Consider the following 23,031-nt stretch of genomic DNA (forward strand, 5'->3'; position numbering starts at 1 on the left):
AGCTGAGCCTGCGCGTCCGGAGCCTGTGCTCCGCAACGGGAGAGGCCACAACAGTGAGAGGCCCGCGTACCGCAAAAAAAAAAAAAAAAAAAAGTCAGGCGTTTTCATGAGAACTAAGAGGAGGCATTTAGAGGGACTTCCGGAAGGCTTCCTGGAAAAGGCGACACCTCAGCTGATACCTGAAGGAGAAAGAGGACAGAACGTTCCTATAGGGAAATTCCCTCTGCAAAGGCCAGGGAACTTGGTGGCTTGAACAGCTAAAAGGAAAAGTGGTCGGGAGGACGTAGAGTTCTGAAACCTGAAAGGATGAGGAGGAACTAAGTAATTAGAATCTCCAAAGCCCCAGACCCACGTCTTTATCCCGAGGGCAGAGCTGTCAGCCGGTTCCGTTCATAATCTCCCCCTCCTGCTCTGAGCGTGTATAAGTTTGGAGCCAGGGACAAGACAGAGCCCGTGAGACCAATTAGAAAAGTATTTCTCAAACTCCTGACAGACAAGATACATTCTACCTGTTAACCCAGAAGGTACACAGATCTCGGGACACACACTGACACAAGCGTCCGGAAACCAAATTTACTCTTCCTTTGTTTGATGCACTCTGACGTTTTCTAATCTATTCCGTTGTGTTTTTTTTAATGGTGAAACTGTATGACCCACCTCAACTGATTTCATGACCCGTTAAGAAGTCACAACAGGTAGCTTGAGGAACGCTGAGGTAGGAAGTTGCTGTCATCTTCCAGAGAGGAAATATTAGGATCTAGGGAAGCAGAAAGGTGGATTGTAGGATGTGGAAGGATTCCAGAAGGATTTAAGAGATAGGAGGGAAGGACCCAAAGGAATTAGAGGTGATGCCCAGAGCTGTGGCTTGAACTCTGGGTAGAAAAAGGAGTTACTTGCTAAGATAGGGAAAGTGAACTTGAAGATCTACTCGGAGGGTAGACACTGAGTCTTTGAGAAATGCCCATTTTGTTTGGTCAACACAAATGTACCTCTTCATTTGAGGATTATCTGAAGAAAAAGCGTCTAAAGGCTACATTATGTAATTCCAGAAAGTGGCCAGGTTTTACTAAGAGGGAGCAAAATGGTGGTGTTGAAAAGGAGGAAACCATTCGTCCTCGGGCAGGGGGTAGGTTCTGCAGCAAGCCTCAAAATCCTACTTAGAAAGGAGAGTCAAGCTATAAATCCCAAGGAAACAACCCAGATCGAATACTCACCTGGTGCTTTGCTGTGGCTGCCATCAGGGCTTTTGTAAGACAGAGAATAGGGTAAGTAGAGCCTTTGACTTTTCAGGTACCAAACCCGTTGGCACTGCTTTCAGAATCCCCGATCACGAGTTCAGGAAGGGAGCGGGCGTTGCTTATGCACTTCTTGTAAAAATGAAAATCCATTAACTTTATTCTTCAAGCACGTTCTCCAACAGCATCGGGTCAAAGGGACTTTTTTCCTTCCTCTTTTCAGAGCTTCCAGGTCCCAATCTGGCTCCTTCGAAATCTTTTATTTTACAAAACAATAGGGAGTGGTGGTAGCCTGTGGCTAGTTGAAGATTTTGAACAATAGGTGTTTCTGAGCCGGGTTTATGGAAATGGTCCTGTCTGTGTCCTGGGGGTAGATTGTAAATGAGATGTCGACAGGAGCTCTATTGTGTGGATGGCATTCGGCCTGAAAGAGAGGAATTTCCTTACTGTGCTAGTATTTAAAGTAGATTTGTTGCTGCTTTTGCTAAAACTTTTTATCCAGCTTCTGGAGCTAACAGCACTGAATGAGTCACTGGGTAAGACTGAGACTTCCTGCCCTCCCTAGCAGGGCTCCGACTCTGTCATTTACATTTAGAAAGGACAGACTAAGAAGATTGCTTGGATTTTCATCAGCGTGAGCCTCTCTTTCAGATCGTCACGGGGACCTGAGCCGCCTGCAATCCGTTACCCCCAGGAGAGGGTGGCCAAGCCGGGCTGTTTTTCTCACTCCCTGGAAAACTTCTGGCTGTTTTGCTTGCTTTCTTTTTAAAATCCAAGGAGAGAGACAAACACCATCTCCCGCCTTACGCCTTCCCTTTTTTGTAAATGACAGGCAATTTCAGTTTACTGTAATTACCTCGGACTGAGGTTGGACCAACTCCACTCTTAGAAGATAAGGCAACAGTTTTATTACCTCTCAGCCAGGTGCCTGGGGGTGACAAGGCTGGCTTTTATCTGGAGACGTCGCAAGGTTATCAGTAACTGAACGGGGCTGAACCTTTGAGCGGTGGCCATTAACATGCTTCCCTTCCCTGTGATCAATTTCCTAACTCTTTATTGGTAATTAATGTTGATCCAAAGACCAGCGCGGGTCTCCTCCAGTGTTTCCGCATTCTGGCACCTCAGCACTTCAGCAATCCTACTGATAAACGGTGTAAATTGCAACCACGGGCCAGTCCCGTAACATGAGCTTGAAATTCCAAACAAGGCCCCAAACGTACAACCCACTGAACAGCTTAACATCCTCTCATTTGGTAGGTTTGCAGTGGGTATAGCTGGTTTTTCAAAGAATTGATGAATAAAACCTTTCACCTACGACAGTAGAAATCCAAAAGAATCAAAATGATTTCGCTTTACTATCCATGGTTCCTTTCGAAAAGTAAAGTGTAATCCACACCAGGAGGCAGTGCGGGGCTTGTTCTAGATTAAAAGAAAAAAAAAATTTCTAGTGCTTGATCTATTTCTGCCTGCAGTTCATGGACATGTCCAGCCACACAACGGTTTATTCTTTAATTCAAGCTATTTTACATGGAGTCTGTCTGTTATCTCTTGGATTGGAAATGTGGGATAAAAACTTGTGATCTGAAAATGATTTTCCAGCTGTGCCCTGGGTAGAGCTTTAATGAATGAGGAATGCCCTTAGGGATCAACTTTTAGGTGCGTGTCCTGGGCTGCAGCCAGCCTGGACCTAGCGTGGAATCACCCTCCTGTCAGTCCAAAGTATGGTGGGCCAAGGAGAAGAATGTTACTTTTATCTCTTTGGCTGTGAAGTCAGATCATAGCTTTAGGGTACAGGATGAGAATGGGGGAGAGAATGATGGAAGGGATGGCTCAAAACACACACACACACACACACACACACACACACACACACACACACACAAGCACACAACCTGGCAGATACGAAGTGTTTACCTCCAAGCGTTTATCTTCAGACTACTAATTCTGTAATTTTTATAGACAGCATTCCACACTGTGGGAAGAGGCCAGTTAAAAGCCCCTACAAGTACCCCTGTTACCATTATAACAAAAACCAACAAAGGTGTTTCTGCCAATGGTGTGTGAAACACAGTGACAAACCAATGAACACCCAGAACTCACACGGTCGAGGAAAGAGAGACACTGTCAGAAGTATTATCAAATTTGAAATCGGATTCCTCTTTTCCTTAAAGATGTAGAAACCTTGCCCACCCACCAGGCCAAGCCCACCACCACCCAGTCACTGCCCATCCCCCATTCTCCTCCTGGGCCAGGCTGGGCCAGAGCTCCATCCAGGACCAGAGATGCCCTGGAGGAGGAGGTCCCTGGCGGGAGGGGGGGGGGGGGCGCGGGCTCTGATGTACCGAGGCACCTGAAGGAGTGGGTGGCCACCATCCTTCAGCGCTCTGAAAGCCATAGGCCAAAACCTGACCTTGCAGCTACTTGCAGTGTGACTGTTTCACCTTTTCCTGCAGACAGACGGGTTAGAGTACCCAGGCCCCCCAGGGTATGTCATGCAAATCAGCTTTCTACAATCCAAAAAGTTCTGAATTCCAAGCACGTTTGACCAAGAGATTCAGAAAAAGGCTTCTGGACATTGCTCTCATGAGGGTTCAAAGGAGAACCTTAATGACAGAAATATAAGGCAGCTCTTTAAAAGAAGAGAACGGAGGCTTAGATGAGAAGAACCCAGGTTCCAATCGGACCCCACTCTGCAGAAGGTGGGCAACCCAAACTCTCTTGCCTCCAGTCACTTGTGGAGCTGGGATAATAGGTCCAGGCACCTGGCTCCAGGAAACACAGTGAATGAGGATGCCGTGGGCAGTAGCTAGAGTAAACTGGTAGATTTTAGTGCTGGCCTCACCAGTTTGCTGGGATTTTTAAAAACATTTTATTGGAGTAGAGTTGATTTACAACGTTGTGTTAGTTTCAGGTGTACGGCAAAGTGAATTAGTTATACATATACATATGTTCATTCTTTTCAGATTCTTTTCCCTATAGGTTATCACAGAATATTGAGTAGAGTTCCCTGTGCTATACAGTAGGCCCTTGTTGGTTATCTATCTTATATATATAGTAGCGTGGGTACGTTCATCTCAAACTCCTGATTCATCCCTCCCCACCACGTTTCCTCTTTGGTAAACTTAAGTTTGTTTTCGATAACCGTAAGTCTGTTTCTGTTTTGTAAATAAGTTCATTTGTGTCACTTTTGAAAAATTAGATTCCACAGGGAATTCCCTGGTGGTCCAGAGGTTAAGACTCCGTGCTTTCACTTCTGTGGGCCCGGGTTCAATCCCTGGTCAGGGAACTAAGATCTCACCAGCCATGTGGCATGGCCAAAAAAAAAAAAAAAAGGTTCCACATATAAGTGATATCACGTGGCATTTGTCTTTCTCTGGCTTACTTCACTCAGTATGACAATCTCTAGGTCCATCCATGTTGCTGCAAATGGCATTATTTCGTTCTTTTTAACGGCTGAGTAGTATTCCATAGCATATACATACCACATCTTCTTTATCCATTCCTCTGTTGATGGACATTTAGGTTGCCTCATATCTTGGCTATTGTAAATAGTGTTGCAATGAACATTGGGGTGCGTGTGTCTTTTTGATTTTTTTATGGTTTTCTCTGGATATATGCCCAGGAGTGGGATTGCTGGGTGATACGGTAGTTCTATTTTTAGTTTCTTCAGGGAACTCCATACTGTTCTCCATAGCGGTTGTACTAATTTACATTCCCACCAACAGTGTAGGATTCCTTGATATTTTTATTTAATCCTGGCAAATAACCAAAACCCAACTGTACAGTGGAATTGTGAATGCAGTCTGAAGTGGCCTTTACGAACCCACTGTAAAGGCTGATGGTGTTTGCTGTGTGGTACAGACTGAAGAAGACTGGGGGGCCCCGGCCAAGTTCTTCTCTGGACCTGTGTCCTCATCTGTCAGTGACACAGTTGGATAATGAGGTGTCATTTTGAAGCACTGATCCTGTCATCTGAAAGTCAGTAAGGGGCTGGTGTCCTTTCTGGGCCCAGCGGGCTGGTAGACGGTATTCCACAGCTTAACTGAAAAAGTCTGTCCTGTTTTTCCTTTGAGGAGGGGGGTTTCAGAGAGGAAAGCGGAAAGGAGTCGGACGAATAATTAACTGTCTCACTGCACAGATCAGGCCCCCTTACATGCCTTGCTCTCCAGATACAGGTAATTATTTCTCATCGCCCTCCAACTGACAGCAAGACATGCTGGATACATTTTCTTTCTTCTTTGCTTCCTCATATATCCTGTTTCCCCCAGTTTGTCTGATGCAAAAGCTTCTGCTCCAGATGGAGCCAGCCTGCCAAGCCCTCTGTCCACAGGGCAGCAGCGTCAGCTGCTCTGACACAAGGTCTGCCTTCTCTCCGAAGCCCAGGGTGTTGGCCAGAGAGCAGAGGCTCCTGATCGATCCAGCCAGAGGTTTCAGTGAGGACTCAGCCCAACGGACCACCATGAGACATGACCTCACTGGGATTGGACACAGCACCCTCGCTCTGCATGGCCAGCTCACCGTTTCAAGGGAGACCAGTGGGCAGTGTGTGCCCGAGACCCTGCTCCCACCTGGAGCCAGTCAGCCACTCCACCTGGCCTCAGAGCTCTGTACCCCCTGAGCTCCGCTGTGTGTCCCAGACACGGCCCCACGGCAGAGAGTCCTGCTGGGCTGTGTGATTGCATTCCAGGTTTCCCTTGCTTTCTAGGTCCATGGTACAGGTGTCATGAAATGAGACCAGGAATAAGAAGTCAAAGAATAATAAGGAGTGGAAGGAACGGAGGAGGAAAGGCAGCTGCTCTGGGGAAAGGGCAGTGAGCATCACAGCCCCACAAGGATAAAGCCCAGCAGAGAGGGTGGAGGAAGCTAAGTGGATAATCCAAAGGACTAACTGCTTCCAGCTAATACGAGGTGGGCCTTTCACATTCTAGCTCCACGTCAAAAGCTGGCCAATCACTGCTGCATTCGGCCAGCAACTGACCAAGGCCAAACAGAGGTGGGCATCAGTGATGGGAGATTATGTTGCAACATCCAAGGTCACAGAGACTGGCTTTGCTGAGTGTTCATTTTCTTTCTACCCTGGTGACTTTGCTTTCCTAATTATTAGTCCCTTTTTCTGCTTCTCCAGGAAATCCCTTCTCGTCCCTGTTCCTTCCTTCACGTAACAAGTATTTACCACCATACGACTATGTGCCACGCACGGTCTAAGTACTGTGGTTGTCATGAATACAACGGACAACAATGCCTGACCTTGTGATTCTTACATCCTTAACTAATTCCTTTCTCTCAGTTTGGTCCGGAAAAAATAAAAAATTTCACCTAACAGGGAATAGAGGCAAGTATTGCTAAGGAGTGACATCTAACAAGAAATGAAAGCTAGCTGATGAGAAGCTTAAAAGCAAAATGTCCTTCCCCACTCCTGGCACCATCCCTACCCCAGGTATCCCAGGCCTGTTATCTTCCAACAAGACCCAGTCTGCCCGAACCTGAGGAGGTGGGACCAGCTGCCCAAACAGGAAACCTTATTTCATTCTGTAACCCTGACCTTGGGTCCTGAATCTTCCCCTCCTGTAAATAGTCCATTCAACCCAGGAAGACCTGCTGACTTGGCTGGGACAAATTCTGAAAAATTCACATAATGTTACAAACATTAAAAAAGAAAAAAAAAAAATCCCTAGATCCTAGAGGAAGTGGTATATCTGATTCAATCGTTAGAAATTGCTTCATAAAGTCATGGAACAAATGGAAATTTAATCCTAACAGATGACACTGCCAGGGCAGTCACTTGTGTGCTTGGATGACTCAGTAGCATCTGTTGGAGAGGCTGGGAAAATGAGCCATGAAATCATGAAGGCATTCCCTGCTGGAAGCAACGGCCCCGCCTCGCAAATTAGTAAGCCAGGCGTTCTCAACATCCTGCTGTGAACCTTTGTGCCTAGTTCTATGAAGGTTATGACTCACCTGAGCTACCGGTCAAATGATTCTTACTCAGAGTCCTCAGTTTTTAATCTTTACTATGAAATGATCAAGGCAACAACCAGCCGCATGTCTGTCTACTTTCAAGATGTTCCTTTGAAATGACTGATTTTAGGCAACAACTGGTTTTACACAGGGTAACCCTCAAATTCTCATATTAACTGGTTGCCAAGCTTCATTAAAGGTTCTCATAGAGGCTTTAGACCTCCGTCCCTGGACCTGGGCCTTCTAAAATGACTTTCCTCCAAACAGCACTTAACTTCCTTTAATTTAGTTAATTAATGGAACTTTTTGAAGAGAACGGTTACTTTGATCTAAACCCTTTTCTTAGTTTCTGGTTAACATTTCCAGAGAGGAACAAAGAGGGATGCCCTCACGCCTGGCAGAAGCTACCAGCAGCTCACAACTGTAGTCCTTCCTCCAAATCAGAGACCACGGAGGGCGGGAGAAGCCCTGAGAGGAAGAAGACTGGTTAAAACTACTGCCCTTGGCATTTTCGTGGGTGTTTGCCCCAGACAGAGATAAAAGAGCTAGGGTGGGGCTGCAAAGCACGCTCTCTGGGAAGCTGGGCCTGCAGTTTGGAAATCCTCAGTCATCCTTGAAAATCAACTAACTGGAAACAAGCGATGGGAATTAGAAATGCTTCTACCTGCAAGCTTCCTGCAAACAACCGACAAATTCAGATAAAAACGGAAAATGTAAGTCCCACCCACCAGGAATCCTCAGTTTCCTGCCTATTCATCCTCACTGCCATCCACCTAACCAAATGGCCACAGCAGTTTTTGCTTTTCAGCTTGCCAAGGAAACAAAAACTGTTGCCCTAGCGGATGCTTTGGAAAAAAAAAAAAAGGTCAGCAACCTCAACCCAGAGATCTTACCATGCAGCACGGGTAAAATTTTTGTTGAGGTGATAAATTAAAAAGCAAGACTTCTGACTCTTGACTTCCACTCTGCGTTTTTTGGGCAAACGCAGCCCAGACGTCCCGCGTCCCAGCGTGACTTACCTGGGAGCCTCGGACTTAAGTTGTACCTTGAAAGGTACATCGGTGATGTTCCGAGCTTGGTCATCAGGGGGCGCTCGAGAGCCGGGCTGCCGCAGCAATACTTTGTTTTCTCATACTTGGGGTGGGGGAGGGGGGGGGGGGGGGGGAGAGGGGGGGGTAGGGGGTGGCGAGGGAGATGCAGCTGGCTTTCAAAAAATCCTTTTGTTCTCTGAAATCCTGCCGCTTGCCGTTTTAGAAGGCAAAGGTTGCCACGTTACCTGTTGCCAGGGTCCTGAGAGTGCTTGGGGAAAATGTGGGCGACAAAGGTAGCGCACAAAGTCCTGGGCTCGGTGGCCTTCCAGCCCTTTGGCCGGGCTTGGCGCTGACATTTGGAGAGCAGCTGCCGCGATCGCCGAGCATTGTTTGGTTGTAGTTCTAACAGAGGAGTGGCTGCGTCTTACATCATTTCCAGGCATGAAGTGCCTGGGGCTTTTTTTTTTTTTTTAATGACTAATTTTCGGGTCCCTCCCTCCCTGGAGTTTGGGACAGAACATGCACTGTGCAGGACAGCCTCGCCTCAGGAAGCCCAAGTTTTGTAGCAACTTGTTAAAATAACTCGGGTGCCTCAAAAGGAAAAAAAAAAAAAAAAGCTATGCTCCTGAAACAAACCTTTCCATTCTTCCTTCTGAGAACAATGTTGTGTTTGATTAGCCATGGAGGCTGCTCCCTGAAAGATCTGCTCTCCCCACCAGGGCCGGGCTGCTATCGGCTGAATAGATCTCTGAGCCAGACAAGCCTGGGCTCCGGGCATTTGTCTGGCATTAGGAAGCGTCTGGAATACTAGTAACTACCAACTGGCGAGCCTTATGACTACAAGAGTTCTTACACCACCCCTCCCTCTCTGTCCACATCCCTCTCCGCCCCCCTCCACCCGTACACAAGCCTGCTTTTCTCTACTTCGAGGGAGGAAAGGTTAGCTCGTTTCTGTGGTTTCCGTGGCGGATGGCTCTGGTGGTAATCAGTCCCATAGCCACGTACCTGGAGCCAAAACTAACCAGGACAGAGGCCAGCAGAAGCCCTGCCCCCCCCCCCTCCCCAGGAGCCCTGCGCGCAGTCCCCGCAGCCCTCTGATCACCGACGCCTCACCATGGGGCCAGCAGGCTGCGGACCGCTGACCACCACACTTTGGGTGGCCTGTAAATGTTAAGCTGTAAATATTTTGAAAAAAAGGAGCGATTTTTCCATGTGTATTTTGTTTCATGGAGTTTCTCTCCTCTTGCAAAATTTTTCAAGTTGCAGCTGGGCACCCCTTGCTGACCACTCCAAATGCATTCATCCTCCAGACCTTTGCGCTCCTAGCTCAGTCCTCTGGGTCAAAGGACTCCCAGAGGACTGAGCTAGGAGCAGTTTCCTGGAATTCCTCGTGGAGAGCGTTATCTTCTACTGGACGCGGTGTTTCAGGGAAGGCTTACTATGCGGATGAATACAGGCGATTTGCATGAACAGAAGAGGTGGGATTGGAAGCCGTGTGAACATCTAGGAGCAGCATGACTTAGAGAAGTCAGTTACCTACCCTGAGCCTCAGTCTTACCATCAAACAAATGGGTTTAGTGAGATCTATCTGGGTCGTGAGACCATGTCTATTAAATTATTTTTTTAATTAATTATTTTTGGCTGCATTGGGTCTTGTCTGCTGCTCTCGGGCTTTCTCTAGTTGCGGCCAGCAGGGGCCACTCTTCGTTGCGGTGCATGGGCTTCTCGTTGCGGTGGCTTCTCTTGTTGCGGAGCATGGGCTGTAGGTGCGAGGGCTTCAGGAGTTGTCGCAGCGGGCTTAGTAGTTGTGGCTCACGGGCTCTAGAGCACAGGCTCAGTAGTTGTGGCACACAGGCTCAGTTGCTCCGCGGCATGTGGGGTCTTCCCGGACCAGGGATCGAACCCGTGTCCCCTGATTTTGCAGGCGGATTCTTAACCACTGGGGCACCAGGGAAGTCCTGTCTATTAAATTCTTAGCACAGCGTGTGCTACGGAGGAAAGATGGACTCTCCGGTGATTGAGTTGATCTAAGGGCAGGTGAAGCGTCTGGACTCATTCTCCATCTCATCAACTTTGTTTTCACCTGGGTTTGTGCTTTTATCATGTGAAGGACTCCAGCTAGATCACAGATTTGTCTGGCGTTTGATGGGGCAGTCCAGACTGGGGAGCATGTCACCCCGGGGACGATGATCTCCACCGTTCATTGTAAATTCAGCACTTCTGGGCCTGCTTGCCCGGAAGTGGCAGCAGCAAACTTCTCGATTAAGAGTTTTGTCTTCATCGGTGCCAATATGTGCTCCCAGGATGCCAGAACATCCCTCACTGCTACCAACAGCCTGCTGGTAACTCTCCCTGGCCTCCTCTCTTAGCATCCTTGTCAGTGGGTCCCTACTTCTCAGACAGAGAGCTCACTCCCCAGCGAGGGCCCCATATTCCATCCTTGGACGACCGACTCCTAGAAAAGTATTCTTTATGCCTCTCTGAGCTTTTCCTTTTGTGGTTTCCCTGCGGGCCTCATACGGCCTGAGTCCATGCCATCCTTTACACAATAGCCTTCGAAATAATGGGAAACCCCTCCGACTACCTTCTCTTGCAAACGAAACACCCTCTCTTCTAAACCATTCCTTATAAGACATGGTCCTCAGAGAACCCTGTGATTTCCCCTTAAAGGGAGGGCAGGAAGGCGGCAAGGCAATCCTTCCCTCATTCTAGATATCACACATCTATGCAGACACACCTTCATAGAAACAGACAACTTACCTGACGTTAAAACCACAAGTCTACTCTTCCCGTCCTGGATTTGTGCAGTCCTCCCTTTATGTCCCAAGTTTAGGTCCTCCCACATTTCTTTCCTTTGGCCTCTCCATATCGTTTTGCTTTCTAAAGTAGGCTGTAGTTTCAAGTTACCTCTCTAGTCTCTCAATCTCACGTGCGATACCACTGCCCTGTCCCCTGGATTTGCGAACGTTCCAAAATCAGTGCTTCTCAAACTATCTCTGGTGATGGACAGTTTGTTTTCTTATTGGATGTCAAATCTGTTGCAGGTCAACATTTTGGTAAAATGCCATAAAAATGAATTACTAGAAGAAAGAAATTAAAAAAACAAAAACATGCAAAAGACAAGCCGTCATCTTTCTAATGGATTCAACGACAGAATCTCTGTAGAATTGCTATAAAGTTTCTAAACGCTCCCTCTGGGTGTTTTCATGACCTATCTCACGGTGCACTCATCAGATACTTTGTGAATCCAAACCTGTCTGTGGGTTACACTTTGTATAGCACCCGGTCTGTGTGGTAGGTGTGCTGGAAATGCTTAACAACCAGCTCTCTGGGGGGGATACCTACTGAGTCACAGCACCTGCCAATTCCTGTGGTGTAAACACTCAAACCAAGGTCAGTTTCAAGCTAGCAAGGAAATGTCACTGAACACAGACTTGGGGAGGGATTTGCACAGTTGAATCTAGCCAGCTGATAAGAGCCAGTTCCAGCACCCCACTGTTAGCCCCATTCCACTTTTTAAATCTCTTTTCCAATAAAGCACTTCCTTTTGAGGGCTTGTTAACCTCCTGTTCAGCTGGACCAAATCACACAAATCGGGAGACCTTTGTCCTCGATAGAAACTAGACCGAAACTAGACCGTTCCAGGCAGCCTTTCTCTCTCTGGTGGTCTGGACTCAGCAAGAGCAGACCATCTGATACGACTCACTGCAAATCCAAAGTTGCTCTTACTAGTAAAAGCAGATCAAGTCACAGCCTGCTTTGTGGTTAAGAACAACGTAGGACAGCTCGTTTACACCTACAAAGTCAGCCCTGTACTTGTACATTTTGGAATTCTTCTGTTGATCTTTTGTGTTTTTATTTGTAGTTCCTTATGGGCTTGTTCTCGTATCTGAAAGCGTTTCTAACGTTCGGCAACCAGGAACTGCTAAATAATTCCTCAACATAGCTTTAGAGTGTGTGACCCATTCGCTCAACCAGTAAGTCCATATTAATAAGAAGAAATAAAAAGTAGGTTTGCTCCTACATCTGTTTTGTGTCCAGCTGACATACATAGGATAACCGGAGTGAAAAGAGAGTCCAGGTAGTTTTCCAGAAATCCTTCACCACCCCAGACAAAAGTAATCCCTGGCTCTGGTCTTTCTGAGACTAACAACAGCATTATCTTTCTATGCAAATGGAGAAAATATTGAAGAATCAGCTACAAACTGAAACAGGGTAGGAATTTGTTCTCATTTGTTTTTCTCCATAAGTTCTTCTTTTAAAAATTTTTTTTCTTAATTCACCGATCTCTGGTCTCTTGCTGCATTGCACTATTATGTGAATGAAAGTAATGACAGTGAGATCTGGAAACCTGTTCCTGCTGACTCTTCTTGTAAATGGATAGGAGACTTTTCAGCCAACTTTGCTCTGGGATAGCACATCACCAGAACCCAAAGGAGGAAAAAGTCAATGTATCTGATATGAACAAATAAACAAAGGAAAGCGGTAATAATGATTAAACCAACAGCATCATTTCTTTTTCGAGTTCCACTTGAGTAAAAGGAGCACTTGCATTTTTTAATCAGTGTTTTTGAGAATGTTCCTCTTAAACAAGCGAAGTGTTTCCCTTACTGCATGTAAGCCCCTCATTTTTGTTTCTGTCTTGACCAGACAAGATTTATTAACTTGTGTTTCACCGTCCTTGGGCCCCACTCTACCACATGCTTCCTGGTGCTCAGACCTCAGTGCATTCTTTTTTTTTTTTTTTTTTTTTTGCGGTACGCGGGCCACTCACGGTTGTGGCCTCTCCCGTTGCGGAGCACAGGCTCCAGACGCGCAGGCTCAGCGGCCATGGCTCACGGGCCCAGCCGCTCCGCGGCATGTGGGATCTTCCCGGACCGGGGCACGAACCCGTGTCCCCTGCATCGGCAGGCGGACTCTCAACCACTGCGCCACCAGGGAAGCCCAGACCTCAGTGCATTCTAAATCATTCGTGGTGCTGAATCACGAGAGTAGAATTTTAAAAACAAAACAACAACAACAAAGAGAGAAGAGAAGTGTTTAGGCTTAGCCTGCAAAACTAAGAAAGCGTGATGCTGGGAAAATTGGGGGATTTAGTTGTCTGAGTGTTTGGAGCAGCCTCAAATGCACAAGAACTGGGGCATGAGGGGGAAGGGAATTGCGAGAAGTGTGAGTTGTGTGTTGGGTCTCCTTTCTTCGCCCTCAAAGTGTAATCTTAAAGATTTGAATTCCTTTAAAATTCCTATTTGATGACTGACAGGTGGTGCTTCTTTGACTCCGATGGCCCTGGCAGAATTGTGCCAAGCTCTAAACACCAGTAAAATCTCATAGTAAAGCCCCTGGGATGTAACCCCATGGCGGATGGTCCCCTAATTCAGAGTGAGCCATCTCAAATTCTTACCTCCTTTGGGCATTGGGGCTGGGCCAGCCTGTTGAGGAAGCCATGTCCCCAGGGTCCTCCCTGTCCAGTCTAACCCTAGTGGATGCCTAGCATTGCTGCTGCTGTCCTGAAAGTCCCCGGCGATCCAAGTCCCCAGAATTATCCCTATTGATATCGAAGAGGAAATGATAACAGCCACCAGATGGCGCCAAATTGCATTTGGCCCCAGGGGGTGCGTAGCCAACCCCGACATCACACTGGAAATAAGGTGACACCCCCAGCCCCCAATCATAGGTACCACATCGTGCTGTAAATCACAGCAAATTATACGATACTGTATTTGGCCGCGTTGTCCGGTTTTGATTATCCACACCCAAGAAGGAAACTGGGGATAGCTCACAAGGAGCAGTGAACAATCCAAAGAATCAGACATTTGATGTTGGAAAGTGACACTTAATTTCTGTGGAATATAGGTGGGCTGAATGTCCTGAGAACCCATTTCGAGTCCCCTACACAGGAACGAGTTCTGTTCCGAGAGTGCATTCATAAGTCCAGTTGTTCATAAGTCCAACAAAGTTAGCCTAGGTATCCAGTTAACACAATCGGCTATGTCGTACTGTACTGTAATAGGGTTATAATACTTTTCACACAAATAATACACTAAAAAAAACAAGCACAAAAAATAAAGAAAACATTTTTATTCTTACAGTACCGTACCTTGAAAAGTACAGTAGTACAGCACAACAGCTGGCACGGTCACATCTTTGAAAGTTCGCAATGTAGGGGACTTACTGTAATGAGTTCACATTGTAGGAGAAGTCATAAAATGATCTAGTTTCTTAGATTCGAATAGATAGATTGATTCTATCCTAATGATGGTCCCTCCCCGGCCCACCCACTCGGGTGTGCAGCTGAGTAATTGACACCGAGCATTTTCCCCTTCAAATTTCCTGGGAAGCGGAAAGTAGCTCCTCAGTGGTTACAGTGCATGAAACTCAATCAAGGGAGGGGAAACATCAGCGGTGCGCCTGTCTGCATCCCTTGGCTTCCCTGTGGCTGGTGGGATAACCTGAGCCCGGGCTGGTCCTGCTCCAGCTCTGCCTCCGCCGGCGCTGTGAGCTTCCCTCTGCTGGTCCCAGGCTCGTTAGCTAAAAGCTGCGGAGTTTGGAGTGCGTACCGCTGAGCTCTGTTCCTATTTAAAGATGTGTGATTCACGCACAGCTGAGATGGAAGGTTTTCCTGGGGGAGACTCTGCCAGTCCCAGGTAACGGAGAGGAGGCTGCATTTCTATTATTCAGGCTACCCTCACCTCCAGAGCACATGTGATACTGTAATGTGACATCTGTGCGTTTCTTTTCCTTCAACTCTTGGGCAAGCCCTGGGAAGTAGCCAAACATTTCTGTCCCCATCTTTTATGGTTAAGGAAATTACACCAAATCACAGGGCAGTGGAACAGCAGGGCAGAGAAATGCGATCCTTCTGTTCATTGTTCATTATAGGATGATTTTTTTGAGCGACCTCAGGAAACACCCTGAATATCGAAGTGAGTATTTCATTCAGCGAGTGACAACTAGAACCATGGGTAACTAGCTAGCATTGTGTAGTCAGGACTATTTGATCTGGTGTTAACAACAGTCCCAAAAGGAAAGGCTGAGGCTGGGGCTGGGAATGAGGTGGGGGAGAAAGTGATGGAAACACAATAGTTTGAACCATTTTTTAAGGGGACTCAACAAAAGTCTTTAGAAAGCTGGTTAAGGAATCATTCTTTACCAGGGGGCGGTTCCCACGTGGAAATTTCATTCTCTTCAATCTGTGTTTTACTGCATTGTGCTCCACAGATGTGGAATGCTGAGAAGCAGTGTGTACAGCTTCTTCAAGACCCTGGGTTTACCCTCAGATGTTTGCAGACAGGGGCTGCAGGCTGCTCCAGTGGGAACCTCCAAAAGGGGCGCCTCACTGTGCAGAACCTTGGGCTGATCACGTCGCCCTGAAGGACAGCACTTTGGGGAGTGGGTTCCTACAGGCCACACGCAGGCTGATCTCCCAACTAGCGGGTACATTTATTTTACAGTAGGAGACGTGTGTGTGGTTTCCTCCCTCTCAGAGGACGGATCTGCTCGGAAACAGCAACACAATTCAGAACTAAAGTTTATAGAGTGAGCACATACCCAGAAAGAGGAAGGAAGGAAGGAAAGAGGGAGGGAGGGAGGAAGGAAGGAAGAGAAAGAAAGAAAAAGAAAAGGAGGGAGGAGAAACGGAATGAAGATAAAAGCAAGGTGTAAGAAGTTAAGACAGTGGGTTGAGCTCAGCCCCCCGCACCGGCGCCCTGCTCCCTCCCCCTCCCCTCCCCCTCCCCCTCCCCCTCCCCCACGGGCACTTTGCCCTGTTCTTAGGATTAGAACACGCAGGCTCACAACCTCTTTGCTTTCTTCTTTTTTTCAATGTTCTTTATTGACCCCCAGAATCTTCTCCAATGAGTTACTTTGTTCAGCATTAGCTGTGGTTAATATTTCCCTGAGAAGGCAAAGATTTCCCAGGTCTTTTCCGTGTTATACATTATCTCTCAGGGTGCCCTGTTGCCCGGGAAGATTTCTACAGATGGCTAGTCCTGTCTGTTTTATGTCAGTTCATATTAATCTCCATTTTAGAAACTTCCATCTCAGAGATCAGTGTTTTTCAGTCTCCTTCCCCCTCAGTCGTATGAGGGTGTCGCCTTAGAGGAGGCCCAAATATGCCTCCTAAGGAGGGATCTCACTTAGTCTATCAACAGACCTGTCTTCACATTCAATGTCTTGGTGTGTTTCGTGGGCCCTAATTTCCAATGGATGTCAGTTACAATATTGACAATTAAAACCCATGCAGAAATCAGTGTCTTTGTTTTCGCTGTCTTCCAGTGTCATCTTGCATTACAACATATAAGAAGACACCACCTCCAGTCCCACCCAGAACTACCACGAAACCTTTCATTTCTATCACAGCCCAGAGTAGCACAGAGTCGGCCCAGGACGCCTACATGGATGGACAGGGCCAGCGAGGGGATATTATCAGCCAGTCTGGACTGAGCAACTCCACGGAGAGCCTGGACAGTATGAAGGCTCTGACAGCCGCCATCGAAGCCGCCAATGCCCAGATCCATGGCCCAGCAAGTCAACACATGGGCAACAATGCTGCCACCATCACCACCACCACCACCGCCATGGCCACCATCACTGCAGAGGACAGGAAGAAGGACCACTTCAAGAAGAATCGATGCCTGTCCATTGGGATACAGGTAACAGCCTCCCTTTCTGTCCTTTGAAATAGGAGCCCAGGGAGTTCCCTGGCGGTCTAGGGGTTAGGACTCGGCGCTTTCACTGTCACGGCCTGGGTTCAATCCCTGTTTGGGGAACTGAGGTCCCACAAGCTGAGTGCCTCAGCCAAAAAAATAAATAAATTTGTTAAAAAAAAAAAAAAAAGAAATAGGAACCCCAAATGAAGAAATGTACCCCCCCATTTTTTTTTTCCAGAAGATTCACTATCTTGCCATTTCGGATGATGTAGGACCAGACTTTCAAATTACTGGCTCTGGACTCCTGTACGTTGTGAAATGTGATTTTAAAAAATTACGAAGGTGTTTTGTCTATAGACATTATCAGCATCTTTTTTCTCCCCCCAAAATTCCAATCTTTTAAAATTGAAGTATAGTTGATGAGCAGCTTTTATTTTTGTTCTCGAAATTGAATGTGGTGAGACAAGGGGAGGAGAATTAAACAAACATGAACACAATCAAACATAAAGTGTCCTCAATTCCTAATGCACATTTTGATTCTCAAAAAAGGAGTGGGCATCCAAGAACAACGTGGATGACTGGATGGTGTTACAGTGTGTTCAACGCTATTGAGTAACCACACGAGAACAAAAATGCGAACCACTTCTCACAGACATGGGAGTGATGGCCAGTGAGACCAAAGGGAAGGAGAGTGTGGAAAGCAATAACTCCCATCACAGCATCATGAGGAAAGAATGTGCACCAGGGTCAGCGTAACTGTGGGCCATTTAATCATGCATTTCATTAAAAAGGTAGATACTCCGGCAGGCTTCTCAGTTCAGTTCTCTGTTTTCTATTGCCCAACGATAAGATCAAACTGATTCTTGGTTGTTAGATGGGTTCAGCTTGGCTTACCCTGCTAGAAATTTCCTCCCATCCGTGGAGAAGAGTCATTCTTTCCCCCCATTTTTGTTGTGCTGTACCGTTCCGCAGGTGCCCTTTGAATAATAACTTCCTGACGTGATGGCCCATAAATCTATCCACACTGAACCAACTCTAAGGCACGTCTAGGCACCGGGCGTGGGGGACGTTTTCACAACGATGATGGATGTTCACCATCCATTCTGCAGAGTCCACTTTGAATGGACAATTCAACTTTCTCTGGTAGCAATGAGTCAAATGCTTTTTTATAACCAACGGGTTACCATGGCACGACTTGTCAAGTTTCCTAAAAGAACTTGTAGCACGAGTGCTTGGGACCAGATGACCCAGCAGGAGGCCCCGGGCCTGAAGTCAGCCTCCACCCACCCTCACCCCAACCCCAATCCCAGGAGTTAATTCCCTCCCACCGCCCAGAGGATTTCAAGGGGTAGGGAAGAGCAGAGGCCGGTCTTCTGTGTCGTCCCAGGCAAATTATTTCATCTTCCTGAGACTGTCTTCTCATCGAGCCCACGTAGGATTATTTGAAGGAGGGAGTTTACAAAATCCAGCTTCCTGTAAGGCTTTCAGTTTGGGAGGATGAAATAATTCTGGGGCTGGGTAGTGTTGATGGTAGCACAGTAATGGGAACGTACTTAATGCCACAGGAACTGTACACTTAAAAAGGGTTGAATGGGGGCTTCCCTGGTGGCGCAGTGGTTGAGAGTCCGCCTGCCGATGCACGGGACGCAGGTTCGTGCCCCGGTCCGGGAAGATCCCACATGCCGCGGAGCGGCTGGGCCCGTAAGCCATGGCCGCTGAGCCTGCGCGTGCGGAGCCTGTGCTCGGCAACGGGAGAGGCCACAGCAGCGAGAGGCCCGCGTACCGCAAAAAAAAAAAAAAAAAAAAAAAAAAAAAAAAAAAAGGGTTAAATGGAGAATTTTATGTCTGTTTTACCGTAATTTTTAAAAAATTCCACCTTTCTTATCTGGCACATAATTGGCACCCAGTAATGTTAGTTTTCTTCTACTTCCTTAATGTTTAAATTTTTTTTCTTTATTTTACATTAGTTTTTCAATAGATAATATATTCCTATGGCTCAAAATTCAAAAGTTATAAAAAGACATACAGTGACCAGCCTCTCTCCCCTTGCTATTCAATAGCCAGTCAGGGGCTTCCCTGGTGGCGCAGTGGTTGAGAATCCGCCTGCCAATGCAGGGGACACGGGTTCGTGCCCCGGTCCGGGAAGATCCCACGTGCCGCGGAGCAACTAGGCCCGTGAGCCACAACTACGGAGCCTGCGCGTCTGGAGCTTGTGCTTCGCAACAAGAGAGGCCGCGACAGTGAGAGGCCCGCGCACCGCGATGAAGAGTAGCCCCCGCTCGCCGCAACTAGAGAAAGCCCACGCACAGAAAAGAAGACCCAGCAGCCATAAATAAATAAATAAATAAACAAATAAATAAATAAATAAATGAAATAAAAAAAAAATAGCCAGTCAGTTCTCCTTTCCGGAGAAAATCAATAGAACCAATATTTGCATCTCCCTGCAGGGGTATTTTGCACATATTCAAGCAAATATATATTCATTCCCCTTTTTACCCAGATAGTAGCAGCATATACCTCACACTAGTCTATATCTTGCCTTTTTTCACTTAACAATGTATTTTAAAGGTAATTATCTGTCTTACTGTTCATTTTATTTAAAAGCTTCTATCTTAATCACCTCCCAGTTCTGCTGGTTGGTTAGGTTACTCTCTAAATAATTCTTAGAATAAAACATTCATATACTATATGATATCCAACTTATATTATTATTTTTTTTACCCAGTAAGACGGAACTACTCTGAAATTCACGAATAATGCTGGGGAGAAAGTCTTTGTTTCAGAGACCACCCTGCTTCTTGAATATCTGGATATTTTAGTGAGCTAAAGAATTGTTCTTACTCTTCCTCCAATCATTGTTCACAGTTATAGAAATTATATGAGAGCACGGCGTGCTTTATATGGTTGTCTCATTCTGCCTCTACAGCAGCCCTATGGCATAGGTGGGTTATTGTCTCTCCCACAGAAGTGAGAACCCAAGGTCACACATCTTATGTTGACAGAGCCTAGATTGTACCTTGGCATCTAATGTGACCACATTATGCTGCTTCTTTGATGGAGAATAATAAGTAAATTTAAATTTAGGATACAAAATAGTCATCAAATTTCATTACACTGTAATCTAATTTAAATCCTAATCCCCCAAATATGTGCTACTAGGACCTTGGGCTCTTTCTCACAGTTTACCTTTTTAGGGTCAGAGTTTTCAAGCCTTTCCCAACATTTTAAATTTAATCTATATCTAATAGTTAATATTATAATTATTTACTTTACAGCCTGTGTGAACTTAGGCCAATTACTTAATGGTTTTCTCATCTGGAAAATGAGAATAATAATAGTTGCTATTGCATCGGTACTTTATATGTTGTAATAAAAACTGATGGATAGGGACTTCCCTGGTGGCGCAGCGGTAAGAATCTGCCTGCCAATGCAGGGGACACGGGTTCAATCCCTGGTCCGGGAAGGTCCCACAAGCCGCGGAGCAACTAAGCCCATGTGCCACAACTACTGAGTCCACAAGCTACAACTACTGAGCCCGTGTGCCACAACTACTGAAGCCCGTGCACCTAGAGCCCGTGCTCTGCAACAAGAAAAGCCACCACGATGAGAAGCCTGTGCACCACAACGAAGAGAAGCCCCTGCTCGCCGCAACTAGAGAAAGCCCGTGTGCAGCAATGAAGACCCAACGCAGCCAAAAAATAAATAAATAAAATTAAAAACAAAAAACTGATGGATACAATATATGTAAAGTTCAAAGCATAGTGCCTGGCATATTAAGGGCTCAATAAATATTAGGTTTGATTGTTATTATTAGTATTATCCTCCTTTAAAATTTTGATTAGCCAAAAACACTAACATTGTATCATCGGCCGTGGGCTTTCTCAATTTTTTTCAGGACAGAGATTTAATTAACCTGCAACGTATTTAAAATTTTTGAATGCCTCTTCATAAATTTAAGTAGATTACCCTACATACTATATAAGAGAGGTGACATTTGTCAATATTTGGATCTAACTAAGGGGATTAAAGTCAGAGAGGTAAATTTATCTGCAATGACTAAAGCTTAAGCAGATGACAACGCTTTGATGCAAATAAGCTGAGTTTGGACAGGTGGGGCGAGGCTGGAACAGAGTACAACGTCCTTCATCCTCGGACCCCTGCTTCCTTTCTTTCTCCCTTTCCCGGTGCATTGAGCATCACGGTTCTTAAGGGGAATATCTATCGTGCATCTTTCGAAAAAATTTCATTGGGTAATTTTGAAACTACCCCAAAGTGTAACGCTGCAGCATCGTACTTTGTCTGACATCCTGAGCATTTTTAATTTCCATGAGTGTAGCCATACGGAACCGGTTAGAATCCCATTCAGGAAAAAGGTAGCCGTGCTCGTTTCTCACACAGAGGCAGTTTCATACACCAAATTGGTTCTACAGTAATGGGATGGTTGAGAGAGCAGAAAGGGATGCAGTAAGAGGTCACCCTTGGACTAGGGGAGCAGAAGGGGAAAGACGGGGTTACCAAAATTCAGACACTCAGAGGAGAGGCCCATATAGCCCATCCCAGACCACTGAGGCGAGCACGGCCGTCTGGTGCCAGGACTTGCAAGGGCTGGCGCACGTGCTGTTGGGCTTCGAAAGGGCTGGGGTTGGAGCCACAACTGCCAGCAGAAGGTGGAAACAGGATGGAAGCCCCCTTCCCTCCTCCGACCTTCCTTAGTTAGAACCTAATTGGAGGCCAGCGAGCAAGGAAGCCTGGGAAATGTAGTCTTCAGAGTCCTGGCCCCTGTGCCACAGAGCAGCTGGGTAGAGAAGGTGGGCTTGGGGCTTCCAGACAGTAACTAAGTCACCAGAATGAGGCACTTTGTCCGATTAATAAATAAATGTGCTATTTCCCTCAATGAGCACATGCATTCAAAAGCCCGTGACGGATGTGGTGAACATATGATCTTGGTTCACGTGTTCTTCTAGTGGGAGCAACTCACAGCACTAATATGATTCTAGAGTATTTAAAAATATGCATTTTTATATAATATGTCACCAAAACTCACATCAACTACTTTTTCTGGTGTTTTTCTGGTATTCTAGTCCTGGGTGGGTGGGGGAAGGATATGGATAAATGAATAAATGGAAAGCTATTAATATTTCTATATGGGAATACTCCAAAGTGTAAAGATGGCAATTCTCTCAAAATTCATACAAATATTTGAAGAAATTTCAATGAAAATTCCTATGTGATTTTTATCACTTAGTCGAGACTGGGGGGAGGGTTTTGACAATGGGATGTTAAAGTTTATTTAGAAGAAGTTAATACCCAAAATACCCTAGAGGTTTTGGGGTTTTTAATGAGTAAAATTCATTTTTTATTTTAAAAAATTTTTAACTTTTTTATACAAATTTTAAATGTTACTTTCCATTTATAGTTATCACAAGATATTGACTGTATTCCCCCACGTTGTACAATACATCCTTGAGCCCATCTTACACCCAAGAGCCTGGGCCTCCTCCTCCCTCACCCCTATATTGCCCCTCCCTCCCTCACCACTGGTAACCACTAGCTGGTCTCTATATCTGTGAGACTTTCTTTTTTGTTCTACTCACTACTTTGTTGTATCTTTTAGATTCCACATATAAGTGGTATCATACAGTATTTGTCTTTCTCTGTCTGACTTATTTCACTTAGCTTACTGCCCTCCAAGTCCATCCATGTTGCTCCAAATGGCAAATTTTCATTCTTTTTAATGGCTGAGTAATATTCCATTGTATATATGTACCACATCTTCTTTATCCACTCATCTGTTGATGGACACTTAGGTTGCTGGAGTTTTTAAATTACATTTAAAAAAAAGAATTACAGGGACTTCCCTGATGGAGCAGTGGTTAAGAATCCACCTGCCAATGCAGGGGACACAGGTTCGAGCCCTGGTCCAGGAAAATCCCACATGCCGCGGAGCAACTAAGCCCGTGTGCCACAACTACTGAACCTGCGCTCTAGAGCCCGTCAGCCACAACTACTGAGCCCGCGAGCCACAACTACTGAAGTCCGCACATCTAGAGCCCATGCTCCGCAACAAAAGAAGCCACCACAACGAAAAGCCCACGTGCCACAACAAAGACCCAACGCAGCCAAAAATAAATAAATAAATTTATTTAAAAAAAAAAAAAA

General features: G+C 46.1%; 1 protein-coding gene and 1 long non-coding RNA gene across 14 annotated transcripts in view; one reads left to right on the plus strand and one right to left on the minus strand.

Annotated features, from left to right (window-relative positions):
- The window catches only part of LOC113610413 (uncharacterized), a 13,660-nt gene extending 4,099 nt beyond the window's left edge, over positions 1-9,561 (minus strand). The window contains exons 1-3 of one of the 6 annotated variants that reach the window (XR_003429077.1): positions 8,213-9,375; positions 1,215-1,659; positions 658-757 (exon numbers count right to left, since the gene is read on the minus strand). This is a non-coding gene — a long non-coding RNA (uncharacterized LOC113610413). Of the gene's footprint in view, positions 1-657; positions 758-1,214; positions 2,655-8,212 lie in introns of all 6 variants that reach the window. The other 5 variants (XR_003429074.1, XR_003429075.1, XR_003429073.1 and 2 more) reach the window with 5 other exon arrangements.
- The window catches only part of DLGAP1 (DLG associated protein 1), a 322,151-nt gene that overhangs the window by 246,843 nt on the left and 52,277 nt on the right, over positions 1-23,031 (plus strand). For 7 of the 8 annotated variants that reach the window (XM_027088554.1, XM_027088553.1, XM_027088555.1 and 4 more), the window contains one exon: positions 16,499-16,875. In XM_027088554.1, coding sequence (XP_026944355.1) covers positions 16,499-16,875 — 377 coding nt within the window. The remainder of the gene's footprint in view (positions 1-16,498; positions 16,876-23,031) is intronic. The other variant, XM_027088560.1, reaches the window with a different exon arrangement.

This window comes from Aethalodelphis obliquidens, unplaced genomic scaffold (assembly GCF_003676395.1).
Source record: "Aethalodelphis obliquidens isolate GAN/ISIS:26980383/991018 unplaced genomic scaffold, ASM367639v1 scaffold63, whole genome shotgun sequence".
Lineage (NCBI taxonomy): Eukaryota > Metazoa > Chordata > Mammalia > Artiodactyla > Delphinidae > Aethalodelphis > Aethalodelphis obliquidens.